At 33.5% G+C, this 22,274-nt stretch overlaps 1 protein-coding gene across 1 annotated transcript in view; it reads left to right on the top strand.

Moving 5' to 3' along the window:
* The window catches only part of LOC129799811 (microtubule-associated protein futsch), a 192,571-nt gene that overhangs the window by 57,702 nt on the left and 112,595 nt on the right, over positions 1 to 22,274 (top strand). Inside the window, exon 2 of the mRNA XM_055844038.1 lies at positions 6,464 to 6,562. Within this exon, the coding sequence (XP_055700013.1) occupies positions 6,464 to 6,562 (99 nt within the window). The remainder of the gene's footprint in view (positions 1 to 6,463; positions 6,563 to 22,274) is intronic.

Here is a 22,274-nt window from a genome sequence, read left to right as displayed (position 1 = left end):
TCATACGGTCAACAGCATTTTTAGTGGCTCATATGGAATTTTATTAATTCACCTCACGTCTCATCTTCGCGTTCTATTCGATTTTTTTTTTTGGCAACTGATAATAATATTGATAGAACTCGCGAAAATAGCGATTGCGCTTGTGTAGAGATTGTTTGAATAATTGAAAAAAATCTCTTCTATCGTTAGTTTTTTGACACAATTTGATCAGCGCATAAAATGTACAGAATTATGTTTTGCAAAAATCAGTTATTTTTGGAAAATGATCAATAATATTCCCTGTTGAATGGATAGCATAGCTAGAAGAATATAGTGGCTTAATTGTCACAGATGAATACGATAAAAATAGCTTGAAGGTTGATGATGCAAAAGCTCAACTTCGGATTGAATTTAAAAAAAAAAAGTGACTTGTATCAAAATCCCATCAGGATTTTATCTGGGGAGCTATAAATGAATGTGAATAGAATCGGTTCCACCCACAATGAGATTTTCCTGAATATTTTATGATTGCTTATCTAAAATTAGATAAAAAAGCATAAGAACTTTTTCCATCACAGAAAAAGCCCTTCTGTTTTTAAACCAGATGGCAATGCCTTAAACAAATATTTGCGATTGCGGTTCTGTATTTGTAAGTCTAAGGTCTAAGGACTATGTTTAAATTTTGAAACTTAGGGTTGAGTGTGTCCTTTTGATCATGCACCTATATAATATTCTACTGAAATAAAAATATTTAGTAAAATTGTTTGTAAATGTTTGTAAATTGCGTAACTTACTAACAAAACTGAACTTATTCTTTGCTGGTAATTATGCTTCTACTCCTTCTTCAATTCCAAATTCCCCAAGTAATCTTTTACCGTCATTTTCTTTTAGATCCGTTGATCCTTCTGAGGTAATACTTGCCTTTTCAAAGGTAACCTCCAATGCCTGTGGTCATGATGGAATACCTATTGGGTTTCTTAAACCACTGCTTGGCTTAATTCTTCCTCATATCTGCGATCTTTATAACTATTGCATTGCCAGTTCTTGTTTTCCTGACGAGTGGAAATATGCTATAGTTACTCCTATTCCTAAGGTCTCCCGTCCGTCTGTCTGTAGTGATTTCCGACCAATAAGTATCTTGCCTTGCTTGTCAAAACCTCTTGAAATTCTTTTAAAAGACCAAATTGAAGTACATTTAAACCAAAATAACTTACTTACTCAATTCCAGTCTGGTTTCCGCAGGCACCACAGTACGATCAGTGCGCTGTTGCGTGTGCATCACGAGATTTGTGTCAGTCTTGATCATAAACAATTTTCAATCCTCATTCTTTTAGACTTTTCGAAAGTTTTTGATAGCATTAATCATGATTTTTTTTTTAAATAAATTGGAAACCCTGTATTCATTTTCTTCCTCCAGCGTGAATCTTATGAAGTCATATTTAACCGGTAGATCTCAGGGAATTGGCCAGGGCTCTGTGCTTGGACCCCTACTTTTTTCTATTTACGTCAACGATCTATCTTTAACTTTAAGTAACCACAATTTCCATTTATACGCTGACGACTTACAAATCTATCTCTCTGGCGATGTCCGTGCCCCTGAGAGATGTTTCAGTGATGCTAATAGTATCTTGAATTCAGTCTCATGTTGGGCATCATCTAATGAACTACTCCTTAACCCAAAGAAGTCGCAGGTGATGATTGTGTCGAGTAATCGAATCCGTCCTTCTCCAATTCCCATTTTTCTCAATGGCGAGGAAATTCCCTGCGTCCATAAAGTCAAGAATCTTGGAATAATTTTCAATGATTCTCTGGCTTGGGACGATCACATCTCTTACATCTGCAAGAGAGTGAACTTTTCACTCCTGACCTTTCGTAGACTTCGTTTCTACACACCTCAGGGTGTCCGGCTTCTTTTAGTGCGGGCCCTGCTTATTCCTCTATTTTCCTATGGTGCTGAACTGTTCTTCTCATGTGATAAAGCTTCATTGCGACGCCTTGAAGTAACGTTTAACAACTGTTTACGTTATATATTTAATCTTCGGCCATATGACCACATTTCTCTATTTACGAACTCCATTTTAGGGCAATCTTTACCACACTTCCTACAGGCACGTGCTACTGAATTTATTTCTCGCATATTGATCACTAAGCAACCCAAATATTTAGCCGAGTTTCTCGTGCCTGGCTCATCCGCTAGGTCTTCGTGCCTCGTTGTGCCCAGATCGTCGAGCCGCATTCTCCATAACTCAATTTTCGTATTGGGAGTATCTCTCTGGAACTCACTACCAAGAGAGAGAAAACAGCAATTGATCCAAGCCTTTGTAATGCCTTGACTGCCTTTCTTCTCTTGCCTTTAATCTTATTTTTCTTTTGCTTTTCTTGACCTTATTGTACTGTCCCCTCCCTGGCTTATACAACCTGAGAAGGAGCATTTCCACCGTTTGGCTCCGGAGTAGGTTGGTCACCAACGCTAAGACGGCGGTGGACGCATTAAACTCTTGTCTGTCATTTTGCCTCTAAGAGACACACAGTTTCAAAGGCATTTCATTTTTTCAAATAAATAAAAATAAATAAATAAAAGTTTGTACTATGATTACTTGAGCATTTTTACAAACAAATTTTACTAAAAAAAAGTGTGTACAAACTTTTACAAATTTTTAGTGGGTTGGACGATGTACGAGCATTTCGTAAATCCCGATGGGAATTTACAAACATTTACAAACAATTTTGCGAAACATTCTTTTCTGTAAAAAAACAATAGGGTAAGTGTGCCAAATTTCGGCATAGTTGCATGCAAGCGTCAAAGTCTCAAGTTTGAAATGTAATATTTTAAATACAAATTGATTTTTTTATTCTTTCTTCTGAAAGAGTGTTGCTGGGAGCCATGTAAAGAGTTTACCGTCTTTATTTACTCTAAAAACATTCTTAATACATTTTAAAATGAATAAAAATATAGACATAGCTTTGGTGACCTATTTCGGCCACCTTCATTCTCATAGTTCCTTGCCCTTCGGGAATTCTTCCAATATCTTTTTCACGTCATCTCGTTTGTCGAATCTACATTTTTTGTTATTCTTTTGCATTGTATAATCTCTAGAGTTCGTAAAATCTAAAAGTTCATTGAAATTCAAGGAACAAAAAAGGTGGACGAAATTGCAAGCTGGCCGGAATTTTGCACACTTATCCTATTAATTTAATAGGAATTTTAATAAGTTGTAGAATCTTAAAGTTTCTTTAAAATTGACTCGGAAGTGAATGGCGGAAAAGGGAAAATGGGGCAGTGTCAGGAAGTCACATAGATTTTTTCACGTGACTATAAATTTTATAATTTCCAAAGTTGTCTGACTGTAGGGGAAATTGCGCTACCATCGGACGACTCATTTTTTCAATGATCCTGATGGATTTGATTCATGGCTTTTATAAGGAAATTTGAAGCATTGAACTAGCTAATAAAATATGATATTACAATGTGTTAAATTCATTAAGAACATTTTGAAAAAAATTAGATGTTCGAAGCTTGAGTCGTCCGAAGGTAGCACGCTATCCCCTATCTGTTCAGCTTTTTTTCTATTTTCGAATAAGAAGTTTTTATGGAATTTAAATGCCCGTAGATTTTCGAAAAGTCCCGGAAATTGACAAGAATGCCAAAATATACAGGGTTATAAAAGCTCAAAGTGGCCACTAAAAGTCCCATCTACATGCTAAAGCTGCTAAAGTATCCATGCTGTTCGGATGGAATTTTCTGCGTAGATTTTCACAGAATTTTATGTTACATCCCTGTTCTTAACCGCATAGCAATTTTAATTAGTTTACCAAACACAATTTATTATTTCTGTTCTTGGAACACTAGATGAAATTCTTTGGAATTTTTGAGAGAGTTTTCTTGCTTCCCAGAAAAGATTAGTTATGGATTTCCCGGATTTCCAGTGTAAAATGTTCATTGAGCTTTTTCAAGAAATATTCCATAGTTTTTCTGCACAATGTTTTAAGAAATAAAATAAATAAAAGAACAGAGAATTTGCTATATTACTACACATTTCCCTGATACAAAAAAGAACACAATAGAATAGGGTCGAATGAACACCTCTTCGACAAGGAACCCCTATTGATACTTTTATCAAAATGTTGAAATTTATTTATAAGTAATATGGTGTTTAATATCTTGAAAGTGATGATGTTTCTCAATGCCACACAAAATAACGATCCTCATAAAGTACAAAAAAAGCGACATTACATTTCCTGTTTCCCATATGTTTCTAGCGAGCCGAAAAAACTTTTGGGTTTATTAGCTGTTTTCTGTCATTGTAGAATGAATTAACAAAAAATACTAATACAAAATAAAAGCCAATTTAATAACGAAGAGGCAACCGAAAACCTTACATTGGCAACCTACGTAGTTTTGAAGATATTTCGTGAAATGTGTACGAAAACAGAGAAAAAATTACACTAAAACCGGTCGCATTTTTCAGAGCTAATGTCATCCCCCTGACAAAAAACATAGTCTGTTTTAATTCTACCATTGAAGAAGGTTCATATCAAGAACCGAAAGCTCTGGGCAAGATTGAAGAAGTGTTTTTCTTTGTGAAGTGGCTTGAAATCCACTGGCCATCACCGGAGAATCTTCTATCGATTATACTCCTAAGGTGTTTTGGACAATGTTTTGAGTGATTTATAAATCGGTTAAAATCTGTTGTGAACCGGCAATGTACCGATAAATAATTTGTGCTCGAAAATCAATTCATTACTCTTAAAACAATTTTGGGGGATCTTTTGAGTGATTCATGAATCGGTTCAAAGCGTGAGAACCGGTAAATGGTAAATGATGCGAAACTACTACTTTTGAGGTATAGAATCTAAGTCACGAGTTCGAGGACTTCGCAAAGCCTTGAACATATTGCCACCCCGTTTTCTTCTATTCTTAAATGAAACTGAGCCTTATGCCCTAGACATACTTACGACTTAAGCCGAGAGATGGCTCAACTTATTTGTAAGCAAAATAAAGATTTGACTAAATTCCCATCAGTTTCCCACTAACTAAGCCGTCTCTTAGCTTAACCCGAGATGATAACTTTTCGACACTATCGAATTGATAATATCGATAAATCTATATCTGTTGGATTAAGTGAATGTCGAATTTTGACGGATCATCGGGCTATGCATTACAACATTCTTAAAAGAATGAGACTGTTGATAAACTTCTGTAGTTACAGAAAGTGCAGCTATTGTTTAAATTTCTCAGAATCGACAGTCGATACTACCGAAAAGAAGTTATCATGTCACCCCTGATAATTATTTTGATTATAATTACATTAAGCTGTCTGTAGGCTTAAGTCGTAAGTGTGTCTAGGACATTACCATGATATAGTTTATCTCCATAAATAAATTATAGTGCTAAATTACATAATGATAAGACTCGGTTCTATTTAAAAGTAGAAGTAAAAATTTAATTTCAAAAGTGTCCCAATTCAAAGTTGCCCCACTGCCCCCTACGAATATCAATCAAAGCATTTGATGCTCGTCGAAATAATTCTAAAAACTTTCCGATAAGAAGAGTAATCTTCTGTAACGTATGACCTCAATCAATTTATAATTGCAGCTATCTTTTCATTGGATCTACATTTATTATGCGATTTAATTCTGTTACTCATTCAAAATTTCAAATAATAATATTTACATTGAGAATCTCACGTATAGCATAAGTTGTTTTAGCTTTATTAGACTTTAAATAAATTTTATTATCACTTTATTATATTTTATGGATACTAAATGTTTTCTGCACTATTAATTCATGAATGGGTAATGTTTGTTCTTTTATGGGAAAGATGGATACTGCAATAGTAAATTCAATAATTTAAAATTTCCCAATATTCTGTTACTTAATTTTAAATGACAGCAAAGGAATTTTAAAAGAAAATCTTCGCGTGTTGGGTAATTCACTGGCGAAAGAATAAAACTTTCTGTGAATATTGCGAATATTTTGAATATCTTCGCGAATATTTCAAGTTTCTTGAGAATATTACAAATATTGTGAATATTCTTTGAATACCATGAATATTTTGGGAATATTGCGAATATTTTCAATAACATTTAATAAAACTTTGTAGGAAATGTAGAGCACTTTATTTTACCCCAATGAAATGCCCCTTACATAAGAAACTTATTTTCCTGAATCAGCAATTTTGGTGTCCGTTTCAAAAGGAGATTGAGCCAGAGTTTTTAATAAGAAATTTCCTTTCCACATACCAAAATTTGAAGACCACAAAACCACTGAGAATCAGAACAATAAATCAGGATGAAATTCCTTGTTCCAGAATTTAGAAATCTGCAAACTCAGGGCTTTTGAGCGTTCAAGTTGGTCAATATTTGAAAGAAAACCAGCCCTAAATTTTTATCTATAGGGAATTTCCTGGGAAAATTGTATTTTGAATGATTAGTAAATTCAAATATAACGATAAATAGTCAAACAATTAATATTTGATTTCAGGATTCCTATCTTGGGACGTGTCAGACTGTCATGTTGATTTGGAGGAGGAGTTGAATACGATTACCCTTCATGCGCCAGAGGGTGAAGAAGCTCGTCATGGTAAGTTATGTCAATTCTATCTACACGTGGAATTTTCCATTTCTCACACAAAAAGCCCCAAATTGACAAGGGAATGAAAAGAAAAACCAATGAAATCATATTGATATCAGTACAGAGAGATTGACATTAATTTGATATTCCCAGTGAGATTTCTCAGGATTTTTCTATACTTAAGCACGAATCCTATTTGAGGGCATAGAGAAATTCTGAAAAGCACTCTTAAAGCTCAACATTAAATACATAGTTTCAAGTTCTTCCTACAAAAAAATTTCACAGAAAAAAAAACTAGAGGCAAACCCACTTCACATGAGAAAAATTATGTTTTTCACGGTTTACCTGGGAAAATTGAGAAATAAATTTCGTATGTGCCTGAAGGAGAGGAAAAAAAGCTTTCAAAGCTCATAAACTCACCCATCCGTCATCATCTACATTCTGTTGCTTCCTCTCCCGCATCTTGTGTGACTGCCTCAAAGTCTCCCCTTTGTGGTTGGTTGCGAAAAAGCTCCCAGAGCTGAAAAGTCAGGGCGAGGAAAAGAAATAGCATGAGCTTTTGTGATAAAAAGTCGCATTTGATGTATCGATTTTTCACTCAGTAGATGAATGAATCTCTACGCTGGATTTATTTCCTGGTATCCTGTATGCAAAGGGCACAGATAGTGCCCTAAGCAGAAAGGCACATTAAAGTCTAATTAAGGTGTGGTTTATGTCTTTGACTGACAGTTTATCCTTTAATCACAATTTTCTCGCTTATTGCAAATTTGCGGAACAAAGCTAAATTATTTGTACTAGAAGAGAAAATGTCATCCAAACAAAGGCTCCATTGTGAAATTGCAAAAGAGAAATGTGACAAGGGAATTGACAAAAAAAAATGACAGATAATCGTTCTGTTGGACAACCCTAATTCTAGCAGTTTAATAATTAAAATTATCATCAAAACATTGAGAAAACTAATTGTTTCCTTCTAAAATATAGGAATAGATGTATAGACCTCATTATTTCTAAATAAAATTTTAAACATCAAAACTGCTAGAATAAGTATTACCAGATTCAACTGCTTTTATACAGTTTAGATAATTTTAACATACAGTTCATTTACTACCAAAATACAGATTAGAACACATAATTTTAATTATGGCAATAAATTTATTGTCTTAAAATATTTTAAAATACTTTATAAGTATAAACTGTGTAAGAGAACACCTATTTCTAGCAGTTTCACTTTAATTCAGAACAAAGGAGACATTGGATCTTGTTCTCTCATAAAGTAGTCAAGAGACTAAATGATGGTACGGTGAAAGGAACACCTATTGACACTTTAAGAACTCGTGTCAGGATTTATTGACACCCTACTCTGTACCAATTGGAATACAAAATTCGAACACTTGTCCTTATCGAAAAACGCATATTAATGAAAAAACGTTACATTACTTAGATTTTATTGAAACCATTAAACAAATTCCAACATTTTGACAAAAGTGTCAATAGGGGTTCCCTGTCGAACAGGTGTTCCTTCGTTGCTATATTATACAAGTCATTCTGTGTAGCATTGCGTGATAATAAAGAAAATTGTCTAAACTACTAGAATTAGAGTTGCCAGTTACAATGTATTCTTGGTAGTCAGTTTTGACACATTCCAACCTTTTTCTAATTTGTAATATCACAAATAGAAAAATAATTTGAAAATTTTATTTAAATTTGTCACTTGTACCCGAATTCTAGCAGTCTGATTGTAACAGGAACATTAAGAAGTAGAAATCTTGTTATACTGTTTGAGAGTGGACATAAAGAAAAGCACCATTTTCAAATATAATTTCATGAAATGGTTAAAACCGACGAAATAGAAATCATAAAGAGTGCTAGAATTAGGGTTACCAGGTTCAATGTATTCATTACAAATATTGCATTAACAAATCCGTTGATTTGGAATACTTATTTAGTCTATTCTCGCAAATTATCAAGGAATTTACATTTTAAATTCTCAAATTGGAAATTGGTATCCAAATTCTAGCGGTTTCATCGTAATATCCACATTAAAAAGTACAAATTTTATTATTTTTATCGATAGTGGACAAGAAGAAGAGCGCCGTTGCCAAAGAAAATTTCATGAAATGATAAAAATTGACGAGATAGAAAACAGCAAGAGTGCTAGAATTAGGGTTACCAGATTAATTTTATTCCTGGTATTTTATTTTGACACACGCGAATGTATAGTCATAACAAAAATTGCAAAAACAAATCCATTGAGTTGAAATACTTCAATTTTAGTATATTCTCTCATTTTGTCAAGGAACATATATTTTGAAATTATCAAATTGCGAATGGATACCCGAATTCTAGCAGTGTGCTCGTAATACCTACATAAAAAAAGTACAAATTTTATTATCTTTGTCGATTGTGGACAGGAAAAACGCCAGTTCCCAAGAAAATCATGAAATGGTAAAAATTGACTAAACACTAATTCTGCTAGAATTAAAATTTGCCAGATTTAAGATACTTCTGGTATTCAGTTTTAAAACATTCCAATGTATAAATTCATTACAAAAATTTCAAAACTAAATCCATTGAGTCGCAATACTTCAATTTTAGTCTATTCTAGCAATTTTGCAAATAATATAATTTTTAAATTCTCAAATTACCAATGGGTACCCGGAAAAATAAGTTTTTTTTCAAATTCCTGTTACAATAATTTAATAAAAACAACCTTGCAATTTGAAGGAGACTGATTAGTTAAGGTTCGAGATATTTGTTTCTTTTTGAGACTTATTGTAAAAACTTAAATTCCTGGAAATAGATTTTCCTCAAAAAAAGAACTGCTAGAAAATTTGATAGATCGAGGAAACTGTTAAGGAATTTTTTAGGTTTGTATGTGAAGTATTCTATTTGAATAGTTCCCATACATTTCTTTTCCTTTCAAGAGTGCTATTATGTTCATTTTAAAGTAATTTCATTTCTTTCCATTGACAGTTGGAAAACTACTAGAAAGGAAAACTGTCAAACTCAAGGTTATAGGTTCAGTAATACAGTGTTATTTTGACAGCTTCTGTAATGAGGTTTTCCACTTATGGGAAAAGAAAAATGAGAATGATGATGCAAAAATGTCAGGTTACTTAAATTCTGGAAATAGATTTTCCTAAAAACAAAGAACTGCTAGAAAATTTGACAGAACGAGAAAACTGTCAAGAAATTTTTTAGGTTGTTTGTGAAGTATTTTATTTAAATAGTTATCATATATATTTCTTTTCCTTTCAGTAGTGCTATTATGTTAATATCAAAGTAATTTCATTTCGTTTCCATTGACAGTTAGAAAACTACTAGAAAGGAAAACTTCAAATGTCAAGAATAATTCAGTTCAGTAATGAAGTGTCATTGTGACAGCTTCTGTAATGAGGTTTTCCACTTATGGGAAGAGAAGAATGAGTGTGATGATGCAAAAATGTCAGATAACTGTCAAAACTGCTAGAATAGGCTTGCCAGATTGATAAGCTGGATATCTCGGATAATACCATTACTCCATTTAGTGCCACATTGAATACAATGGTAATTTTTTTCAATATTACGATATCAAGAAATTATGAAATATTGCAGTAGTGAATTTTGTATATACTTCATAATTTCTTAATAACGTAATATTACACTGGTAAAAATAAAAGCGTTAAATTGATCCAACTGGTAAATATGAAACGATCACCGAGGATCCTTTGAAAATGTCCCTGTATTTATATTGATTTGCCTCCGGAATAAACGAACAAAAATAGTGCTAAAGTCCTCTTTGGTGTTCGCTCAGATGAAAAAAATATGGTATCAGTAATAAGTTCGTTATAAAAGATAATCTAACGTGGTAAATTAGCATGCAAAATTTCAAAAGAGACTAGTGATCCTATCAAAGGTTTCAATGTGATCCATCCTTTTGAAAAGATAGAATATAATTTAATTTGATCCTGTCATTTTTACCAATGTAAAAAAAATATTATTTTATTCAAGGCGGCATCAAATGGGATAGTGCACGGTTTACTATATTCCTGGATAGTAGGTACACTGAGAGAAATCCGAAAAAGTTAAAATAACATTCCGGAAATGTTCATTTTACCCTGTTGTATTGATCCGAAATCGGTGTAAATATTACCCTTTTTAGGTGATTATGGGTTCAAGTTACCCTTTTTCATGTTATTTTTACCCTTTAAAAGGTGTAAAATTAACATTAAAAAATGTTGATATATTTTTACACCTAAAAAGTGTTAAAATTATGAGGAAAAAAAGTTAATTGCACCCTGTTTTTTCTCAGTGTACAGATTTTCGTGTCTCATAGTAGTGCAAACAAGACAAATAAAAGTGCACCCAGGAATGATGCGATTTGATGCTGAGGAATGAAAATGTTTGATTTAAGTGACTTTCAGTCTCGAGAATATCAAGAAGAAAGGGCACGACATCTTTATTCATACTTTTATTCACTTTATTTGCACTGCTATGGGACACAAAAATATCTACCTACTATCCAGGAATATAGTAATCCGTGGATAGTGGCATCATTCAGGGTATCCACCCTACTGATTTTAATAGATTTTAAAGCATGAAAAGTCTGTGGCCTAGACTACTTACTGAACTCCATTCGACACATCATACTAACCAGATGGCGCTGTGATCGAGTGAAAGCTCACTCAGTGCGAATATTTTGAATTTAAATTTCCGTTACGATATTTAACGACCGTTTATTTTAAAGACTGAGACCCAACATTTTTTGGTTTGATTAAATCACATGGGCTAAACCATTTTGTACTATACTTGATAAATTTTCAGCGATTTGTCTGTAAATATTTTGCACATTTACGCTATAAAATGTGTTGATAAACGTGTGATATATGGTAATAATTTATCCTCATTTTAGGGTATGGAATATCTTTTTTTAGTGCATCATCCGTTCTGGAAACCCCATTGACTTTTATTCACAGCATCCATTTAATTTTTTTTTCACCACTCTGGCAATTTTCCACCCTCTTTCTCAATGGAAAAAATTATTTCCTATGCAGAATATTCGTATGAGACTCCCGTAGAGAAAAAAAAGAGTGGCTAGAATTGATATTGATGCCAATTTGGTGGAGTAAATGTGCGAAAAAATCCCTGAAAATGTTTTATACTTAGGTTAGGAGCGAAATTATACGCAGGTTTGGGGTGGTATTATGTCTTTTTAAATACACATAAGCTCCGTGTAACAATTTAAAGTTAAACCTCTAAAATATTTACCTCCAAAATGACACCCATTCTTGTGCTACCAGCAACAATTTGGGCTCCGCAGTCAATTATTAAATACGAAGGAATTTTCCAACATACCATGAAAGCTGATTTAATGGTATAAAATCCATTTTAGGCCAAAGTTTTCTGTCCCTTGTAACGTTGGCTGGAAGTCTAATTGGATAATAACGTGAAAAATTCATCAAGTCTCATGGCAAAATGACGATACTGATGGTAAATTGCAATTGAGATGCGGGGAATTGAATGAATTCTAAGGTTCAAGTATTCTTGAAAGTTTCCAAGAGAGAAATCTCATCAAATTAAACACTTTAAATACTTAAGAAGTACTCAACCGTGTTATGCGCATTTTGCAAGAATCCACATAACCTATCCCTTCGGCAGAATGCAGGAAAATTCGCAACACGTTTTCCGAATTATGAGGCACAGTTGACAAATTCAATTTATCCGCGTACCAAATTTTATTGGAACGTCAAAAAGCGCTTAAAGATGTTTGTGAAATGGAAATGATTAGGCCACAGGGAAAATTTCACAAGGAATAAAATACAAGCCACAGAAAATTCTGTAAGACACATCCCCATAAGCTTTTAAGAATTTAATGTGCTTCGTATTCAACATAGCATTATCCTCTCCTTAGCATATTCCTTCAAATATGTTAAAATGTCACTTCAGCCGAAGAAGACCATTAGTTGATTCATCCAGCTTGAAGCTTTGGGGTTGGCCTAATATCAAAGACCATCTAAACTTGGGGGCGTGTCATTTTCTACTAATTTATACAATTACAACCCTGGTAATCCAATTTAAATTTCATTGCCACGTGTCAAGTGCGGTGATGACATGCAGATGAATAATTTTCAACCTGTTTTCGCGATAATTTATAGATAGAGAGATAAATTGAAGAGCTTTTGTGTGCAAGTTTTCCACGGTTCAAATTTGAATTAAGGGGCTTCATGAGCTTCTATCTCTTCCATAAAATGGTACAAAGGTGCAAATGACATGAGGTAATTAGTTGCGTTGTTCCTAAAGAACATTAATTCAAACAGTTTGACAAACGAGCAAACTTAACGGGTTATTTTTCAAATTAGAATCTCCCAGAGATCACCAAATGCTAACCGATTTCAATTCAGCTGAATTCTTCTAACGTTAAAACGACTCTCGCAAGGCACTGCCATTTCCATTTGGTTAGCTTTTTTTGTTCAAGAACTGCTAACTAGTCAGCATATTTTTGCTGATCGATTCAGCAAAAATATGCTGAAAACGCTGATTACTTTTTGAAGGGTGACAAGGAGACTATATAATAAGCTTCTTTGTCTCGGATATAATTCGTTGTCCCAAAATTTCGCCGTGCAGAAAGCGAATTTCTGTTGGAATTTCGAAATATTTGTACCTTTACTTCATGAAAGCTTATAAAAAAGCTCACATTTGATTTATCCCCATAGCGAAAGAAAGCGAAATAGGAATAACAAGCGAAAAATTCCTCGGAATTTTCCAGTATTTTTCCTTGAAAAATCCATTCAAATTTTCCATAATAGGTTCCAAGTAAAATTTGATGGATTTATGCTGGATTTTTTTCTGTGGAATAAATATGTCCATGGAATGTTCGTGGAATTTATGTGGATTTTTCCACCTAAATAAAATGGAGAAGAAATGAAGCTGTCACATGCACCTCGTGATTTTACTTCCGAATATTAAAAAAAAACCAATGATTACGAGGATTATAATATGTTTTACTAAACCAGCAAACACGAATTAACACTTTATGCAATAAAAAAATATTTACAAAAATTCCTAAATTATATACTAAATGACATAAAAACAGTATTATTTTAGGTTGGCCAGCTATTTAATGTAATCACTTCACTATTATCTACACGGAACGCAGTATCGCATAATTAATTATTATAATTGCCACATGAATCACTAAAAATGTTTACGGAGGGTTTGGAAATAAATTATCCACGTTGTCATAACGCCATTTTATTTGTTTGACATTAGAGAAAAATAGTGGGAAAAACCATGGGAAAGACTGTGGAAAGAGAGTGGAATTTCCCCTAGGATTTTTCGAGCATATCCCGCGGAAGTTTCACGTGTGAATTTCCGTATAAATATTGCGCGGAATTCAACGCTGGAATTCCAGTGGTTCGTACTTGAAATTCCATGGAGAGCTATGAATTTTTGCGTCAAATTCCGCGGATTTTTGCAATTTAGACGCTAGTTTTCCACTGGAATTTCCGCGGAATTTTGCTATGGGGACAGTAAAGTTCCTCAAACATGAACTATGCAACAGTTGACTTCAAAATGTAAAATTTTTGAGGTTATGTGAAGAGTGTTTTGCGTGGAGTCGATTACAACAATTTTTCTTTGGTACTTATACTATTTTAACGTATTTTTTTAACTTCCCCAACATTTTCCATTTATTTAATGACAAATTTACAAGGATAAACTCCTTACAATCTTGGGTAAATGTATTTGTCTGCATATTTTACATTTTCAAAAATATTGTTCATATTTGGGATTGAATGGGTCGACTTATGGGGTGATGCCCTGAGGATCCCAAGTCTCTATCTCTAACCATTGGAGCTCAAGGCTTAGCTTAGAAAATTGATTATGACCGCAATCATTGAGAGAAAGCTTTCGCCAGATGGCGCTATCAACTGTTCTTAATTTTATACCTGTATATATATAGTAGACTCTGTCAAAGTCGGGCATTTGGGGCCGAAATGTCTTCCGAATTATTGTAGATTCCACGGAAAATTCTCAATAATGAAAAATCACAATGCAATTAAGAAAAACTGCGGCAATTTTAAGCTTATCTGTTTCATTTCACAATCATAATCAAACGTGAAAAATGAGTGCAAACTTCTTTTTAAATATAGGATAAAATAGGGTAACTTGGAACAATTTCTAATATGGAATTTCAAGATCTTCTCACTGTTTCGCAGTTCTGTGTGTGCTCTCGACTGTGTCAGACGCATTTTTTCTATGCTCCGTAAAGGTGTTAGATAAAAGTCAAATTTTCAGTCCTATAAGTGAGTAAAAACTGTGTATCAGAGAAAAAAGACTCTAAAACATTTTCCCCAAAGTGCTTTCATAGTGAAATTCGTGAAAACTTATTGAAAAACAGAGTGAAAAGTGAGTTCGATCTCTGTACGATCGTGTCACAATTTTGTTCAACCCTCTTTGGGAGGGAAAAAGTGCCACGCAAAAGAACAAAAGCAACAGTGGAAAGAGACAATTGAGTGTGTGTTAGTGCTGCAGGCAATAAAATAATAATGTTGGGCAGCAAAAACAGATTTGATGTTTTACAATCCCTTGAGGATTATGAGAAGTCTTTCCCTCTTATTCGAAAGGGAAAAAGACAACGAGTGGAAAAGAGAGAAGACTTTGTTCTTCACCCGAAAGATGCCGATGAGTGCTCGAAGAGATTCCTCGTAGCTACTTGCTCCGACCCCAAAAAACCTTTTCGAAGCATTTCTGCTGTGAAGGTAAAAAAAGTGATAAAACAATTTTGTGGGGCGGTTGAAAGATTTCAACCACTCAAAGACGGCAGTGTTCTTGTGGTCACAAAAAACCATAAGCAAGCCGAGAAGCTTTTGCAACTGAATGTGATCGCAGGCCAAAATGTGAAGTTCGAATACCACCCCACTCTTAATAAAAGTAGAGGGGTTATTGCGTGTTTCGACTTCACCTACCTTACCGACGAAGACCTCAAAACAGAACTTGCAGAATACAACGTGATCGATGTAAAACGCATCCAGAGGAGGGAAGAGAAAAAAGGAAGGAGCATTTTGAGGGATACTGGAAGTTTTGTACTTACTTTCGATTCCCCGACCCTTCCTGAAACCATCGACGCCTACTATACGATTCTGAAAGTGAGGGTTTACGTAAGAAACCCAACAAGATGCAAAGGGTGCCAAAAATGGGGACATTACGAAGACCAGTGCAAGAACAAGATGAAAATCTGTGAAAAGTGTGGACTGGAAAAACATGATGGAGACTGTACCCGATCTGAGACATGTGCGAACTGTGGAGAGGCACATCCGGCATGGAGTCGACAGTGTTTCTTCTTCAAGAAGGAGTTCGCTATTTTGCAGTTGAAGGCGAAATTTCAGATCTCATACTTCGAGGCCAAGAGACGCTATAATGAAAGCCAAAGACGCGATGAATCGTATGCCAAGGTAACAGCCAAACGACAAGTTCAGCCACCCCTGATTCAGAATGACAAGTCGCAGAATTTGAACAATGGTCCAAACGGGATCTTTTTCACATTCTCGGCTTACAAGGACAGAGGACCTCCTGATACAGGTGAATCAGCTTCACCTGAATCGCCACCCAAACCAACAGCAAGGAAACCAAAATCAGACAGCCAAGATTGCAGTACTCCCCTGAAGAATTCTTCTTCAACGGGATCAAATGAACTGCAATCTCTCTCAGCAGACGTCCCTTTGGGTGAATCCAGGAATTTGGATATCACCGGTATTGGCAGCATTCCACTTCCGGAGAAGTCTTCTTCAACGGAATCAGAGGCAGAGATCTTTTTGGGGGAATCCAGTAAAATGGATACCACCGGTATTGAAGACATTTCATTGAGTACGACAGGAAAACTTATCAGGAACACCAACGACATTGTTTCCGAAATCTTTGAAAACTAAAATCTCTCAAGAGTAAGTTATTGGGTTAAAAACAATTAAAAAAAAAAATTAATATGACTATTATACAATATAACATAAATGGAGCACTAAACAATTTTAGTGACTTACAATTGCTTTCTAAAAAAATATCAACACTAGTCATATGCTTACAAGAAACCCATTTGACTAAAGATAAAAATTTTTCTTTAAGGAATTTTAATGTTATATCAAACAAAAATACTAAAACCGAACCAAATGGGGGATGTGCTATTTTGTTTCGAGAAGGTATAAATTTTACTGAGTTAAATTTGAGAACTAATTTAGACACTGTAGCAATAAGAACGACTCTCTTAGGTGATTTAACAATTTGCTCTATTTATTTAAGTCCGAGTATTCCCATTAATCTCGATGATTTGAATGATTTAATTTTAAATCTACCTGAACCTTTTATAATAATCGGAGATTTTAATGCACATAATACTTTATGGGGTTCTTGTAATAACAATACTAGGGGAAGAACTATAGAAAATTTTGTAAACAACAATAGTTTGCAAATTTTGAACACTGGTAGTAATACCTATTTACACCCAGGTCACAAAACGTTTTCAGCAATTGATCTTGCAATATGTAGTCCATCAATTTACCATAAAATGACGTGGCAAGTTGATGAATCTCAATATAATAGTGATCACTTTCCCATAGAAATTATTCTACCTGACATGTCCCCAGATCTTTTAAGAAGAACTAGGTGGAAAGAAGATCTAGCAAATTGGAATTTATTTTCTCAGAAAATATCTTCTAATTTGAAAAATTATGATAATATGGAAGTAAATGATGCAGTTCAATCTTTTACTTCTTTAATACAAAGCGCAGCCTCAGATTCCATTCCTTTAACAAAGCCGAATCCTAAATCAAGAACAGTACCATGGTGGAACTCCGAAATAAATTCCTTAAAAAAAGAGTGCGATAAAGCTTATAAAAAATTTAAACGTATGTCAACAGATGAAAATTACACGATTTATCGAAATCTTAAAAATAAATACAAACACACTATAGAAAAGAGTAAAAAGAAAACATGGAGTGACTATGTTGAGTCAATAGATAATAAAACCTCTGCTAAAGAGATGTTTCACAAAATTAAAAAGATTTCAGGTACCTTTAAAACCCAACAAATTCATCAAATAAAACACAATTCTTCATTAGTTTCTGACCCCAAATTAATTTGTGAGACTTTGGCCCAACAATTTTATACAAATTGTGACAACACTTTTGCCAATCCCAATTTTGAAAACAGAAAATCTTTTCTTGAAAACTTAGAAATTGAAGAATCAACCTCACAAACCACACAAGAGTTAAACGAGCCATTTTCCATGCAGGAGCTTGAATCAGTAATAAGTACTGTTAAAGGAAAGTCTCCCGGTCCAGATAGAATTACGTATAATATGATCAAACATTTAGATGTTTTAGCAAAAAATCAGCTTTTGAGACTTTTTAATAGAATTTTTAAAGAAAAAAATTTCCCTGACGAATGGCGGAAAGCAAATATAGTACCAATACAAAAACCTAATAAAGACTCCACAAACCCCGAAAACTATAGGCCGATCTCGCTGACCAATTGCTTAAGCAAAATTCTTGAAAAAATGGTAGTAAATAGACTAAATTGGTGGCTAGAAAAGAATAAATTCTTATCTAAAAATCAATCTGGATTCCGTAATCACAGATCTACCATTGATAATTTAGTTCATTTACAAGAATTTGTTAGTGCAAATCTACAGAAGAAAAATCATGTTAGTATCATTTGCTTTGACATTACAAAAGCATATGAGAAGACATGGAGAATACTAGCTGTGCACCAGTTAGCGAAGTGGAACCTAAGTGGAGAAATTTTCGAATTTATAAAACAATTTTTATCCCAAAGATTTTTCAGAGTTCTCTACGGTCATGAATCTTCAGATTGGTACGAGCAGGTCAATGGTATGGTAACAGGTTCGGTATTGAGTGTACCCCTCTTTTTGATTTCGATTCATGGAATAACTGAAATTTTAGAAGAGTGCCAAAATGTTAACTTCACAATTTATGCTGATGATCTAACAATATATAGTGCAGATAAAGACGAAGAAGTAGTCTCATTAAATTTACAAAATGCGATATCCAAAATTGAAAACTGGGCAAATGATAATGGGATTTTATTCTCTTCAGAAAAAACTTGTACTATGAATTTTTGCACGAAAAGAAATTGTCCCTCAACATCTGTTAAAATATATGATGAACCTATAAAACACGTAAATGAAACTAAAATATTAGGGGTAATTTTCGATTCAAAACTTTCTTTTAAACCACATCTCGAAAATTTGAGACTTAAAATTAATAATGTTCTAAAACTTATCAAAACACTTAGTAACACTAGATGGGGAGCTAGGCAAAAACCACTTCTCAAAATAGTAGAAAGCCTGATGTTAAGCAGAATTGATTATGGTTCACAAGCCTATGGCCAAGCGAGAAACAGCATTTTGAAAACAATAGACCCTCCTTACCACACTGCTCTCAGATTATCAGTTGGAGGTTTTAAATCGTCTCCTATTATAAGCATACTAGCTGTATCCGGCTTTCCGTCACTCCATGATAGAAGAAACTTATTAAACGCAACTCTATTTTATAAAATTAAAAACAATCCTGAGAATCCTAATTTTCAATCTCTCCAAAATATTTCCTTATCTAACAAATTCCCAGAACCTTTCTCTACTAGAGGACTTAAATCAATAACAGCTCTAAATGTTGGTAATTTTGAATGTAAAATTATTGGCATGGCTAATTACCCTTTTTGGACCTCAGATGAGATTTTGATAGACATTTCATTAAGTAATTATAAAAAAGAAGGAACTCACCCTTTAGAATACAAAATCAATTTTCAATTAAAAATGGCAGAATATAGTGAATATGAAAAGGTCTATACTGATGGATCCAAGGGTGAGTTTGGTACAGGGTATAGTCTTGTTATGGAGAACCAAGACCCACAGTGCATTAAACTACCTGATTTTTGTTCAATATTTTTTGCGGAAGCTAGTGCTATCCGAGACGCTTGCAATCTACCATTCACAGAGAATTCCAGACGTCTTATTGTTACAGACAGTCTTTCAGTTCTCAAAGCTGTCCAAAACTGTAAAAACAAGGACCCAATAATCGTTGACATAAGAGATAATTTATATAGAAACAATAATATCAAGCTCTTCTGGTGTCCTAGTCATTGTGGGATTAAACTAAATGAAGAAGCTGACATGGCTGCGAAAGAAGCAACTAAAAAAATGTTTAATGATAGTCAAATATGTAGTTACAATGATATAAAACATCACATTACTGATCAATGGAATAAAATTAGAATGTTTGAATGGAGTGAAATCCCACAGCATAAAAATAAGTTTCGAAGAGTTAAAGACAACCCATTTGGTTATAGTTTTAATGAAAAACATTCCAGAAGAGATGAAATTATTATTAATCGCTTAAAAATAGGACATACAAACATAACACATAATTTCTTAATGAATAAAACAGATCCCCCTATTTGCGAAATTTGTCATGTACAGGTCACAATAGAACATATACTTATTCATTGCAAAAAATATGAGAAAGAACGAAATGAAATACAACTAGATAAGTCTTTACAAGTTATATTAAAGGAAGATTATTCAAAGGAATGTAAACTTTTAAAATTTTTAAATAAGATTAAGTTACAAAATGAAATTTAGTTGAATCATGTACAATAGCGACTTATAAAATTAATATTTGATCTATAGATTTACTAAAAAAAAAAAAAAATGTTATTTCTTAAATATTGATCGGACAATTACCATTGTAATTTCCTTGTACAAGTCTATGCACATTTGGCTGAAATAGCTTGGTGCATCTTATTGTTAATAAATCTAATCTAATCTCACTGTTTCGATGAGAAAAACAAATAAAAAAAACACGAAGAAAACTCCCCATCTGAAACAGTAGCGAAATACGAAGTGTTCCAAATTGGAAATGGTTCCCAAGATTCCAAATTATATATTTTACAGTAACTGCCACGCAAACTAATAAGTAGCCCGTTCTTAATCCTTAAAGGACAAGTTGGACTTCGGTATTCCAAAAACAAAAACCTATTTTTCTAACAATTTGGAGAACAAACTAATTTGCCCTAGTCAAAAAATGCTTTTTTGGGACACCAGTATCCCAATGGTTCTTAAAAGTGTTAAGATCTGGATACTTTTTTTTAGTTCGTGAGGCAGTCGAGGAAAAGTACGGTAATTTAAAACTATTTCCAATTTAGAACACTTGAGATTCCCTCCTTGTTTCATATGGACAAAAGGAAATGTTGACTTCCACTAAAGCACTATCGCTAATTCAGTCCCTTTAAACTTTTAAGAACCAGTGGGACACCGATGTCCCAAAAAAATCCATGTCTTTGACAGTTCAGGCGGCAAATTAGCCTTGTATAACCTTAAAACAATTTTTGTTTATAGGACACCGGTGTCCCAGTGGTGCTTAGAAAATTAAAGAAGTCAAATTACCGAGAATGTAGTGGAAAGTGCCAATGTTTTGTACAGTCCCATGCTTTATAATGCCTCAATTTTTCCTATGTTTCTAAATAAATGTGACTCTGCAATATATTATAAAAACTGGACACTTTCAACTGGTTTTTAAAATACGGGTGCGATGAGTCATATTTATTGGAAAACATAGAGAAAATTTAGTCTTTATAAAGCCTGGGACCGTGCAAAGCATGGACACTTTCCCGTACTGCAGCGGGAGTTGGGGCTACATTGACACCGTATTTTTCGCATATTTTTAAAAGATGCTTTGACCTCTCTGAGAGTGCAGAGAACTGTCAAATTCACAACTTTCAAAGCTCTTCATGACGCATTGCAGTTCTGTCATTTTGATAAGTGACGCTTGACATACTTAAAGTAAAACACGTCAATGTCAATTCCTGAGAAAACAAAATTGCAAAGAATACTCTAAGATGCGTTAAGTTAAATTTTGTCTAATAAATGTTATAAAGAGGTATTTCCCTTTTATTTTAACAATAAATCTAAATGAGGCTACTCTATAGCAAAAGGAAAGAAACATAGAGGCAATTGGGGCTACATTAAAATACAATTTTTTTGGCATAAATTATTTTATTTTAGATTGACGAAATGATTGTGAAACTAAATTAAAATATGGTGAGTTCCAGCTTCATTTGGAAGTATCTAGAAAGAAGTATATCAATGTAGTCCTACACCTTAAAGTAGCCCCATCTTCCCCTAATCTGTTTTATATTTCAGATTTTTTCATATATTATATTGTTCCTTAAAAGTTCTTTTTTTTTTTCAATAAATCAATAATTATGATTGTGTTTTAGATTTAGTATCAAAGTCGTTATAAAATATAAGAACCAATCAATTTATTTGTAAAGAATGTTGGCAGATCCATTTAATCTTCAGTTTACACAATATTTATTCCACTTAGAAATTTAGTTGAAAAGACTTTTGTGTAGCATTTGCATTATTCAATTTTCAAAAAGCTTGCGAAAACGTTCACTTGTGCATTAATTAAAAATGTAACTAAATCTTTATGCACTGTCCTCTCTTTCTCTCATTGTTTTCACATTTTTTCATGTTGAAAATTCAAGTGAAAATATTTCTACTGCGACATCAAAACATTTTTCTGAAATTCAGTGTTGTCCCATTTTGCACGGAAAACTGTTCTCAAATTTTAGTTCTCAAGCTTTCAGTAATAACTTTTTGACATTCATTTCTTTAATATTAGTTTCTAAGCAAAGTTTTATCCAAAATTTGTGTTTATAAAGAACATGTAAA

The sequence above is a fragment of the Phlebotomus papatasi genome, chromosome 1, assembly GCF_024763615.1.
Source record: "Phlebotomus papatasi isolate M1 chromosome 1, Ppap_2.1, whole genome shotgun sequence".
Lineage (NCBI taxonomy): Eukaryota > Metazoa > Arthropoda > Insecta > Diptera > Psychodidae > Phlebotomus > Phlebotomus papatasi.
Note: the sequence above shows the minus strand (reverse complement) of the source record. Positions and strands in the feature narration are given on the sequence as shown.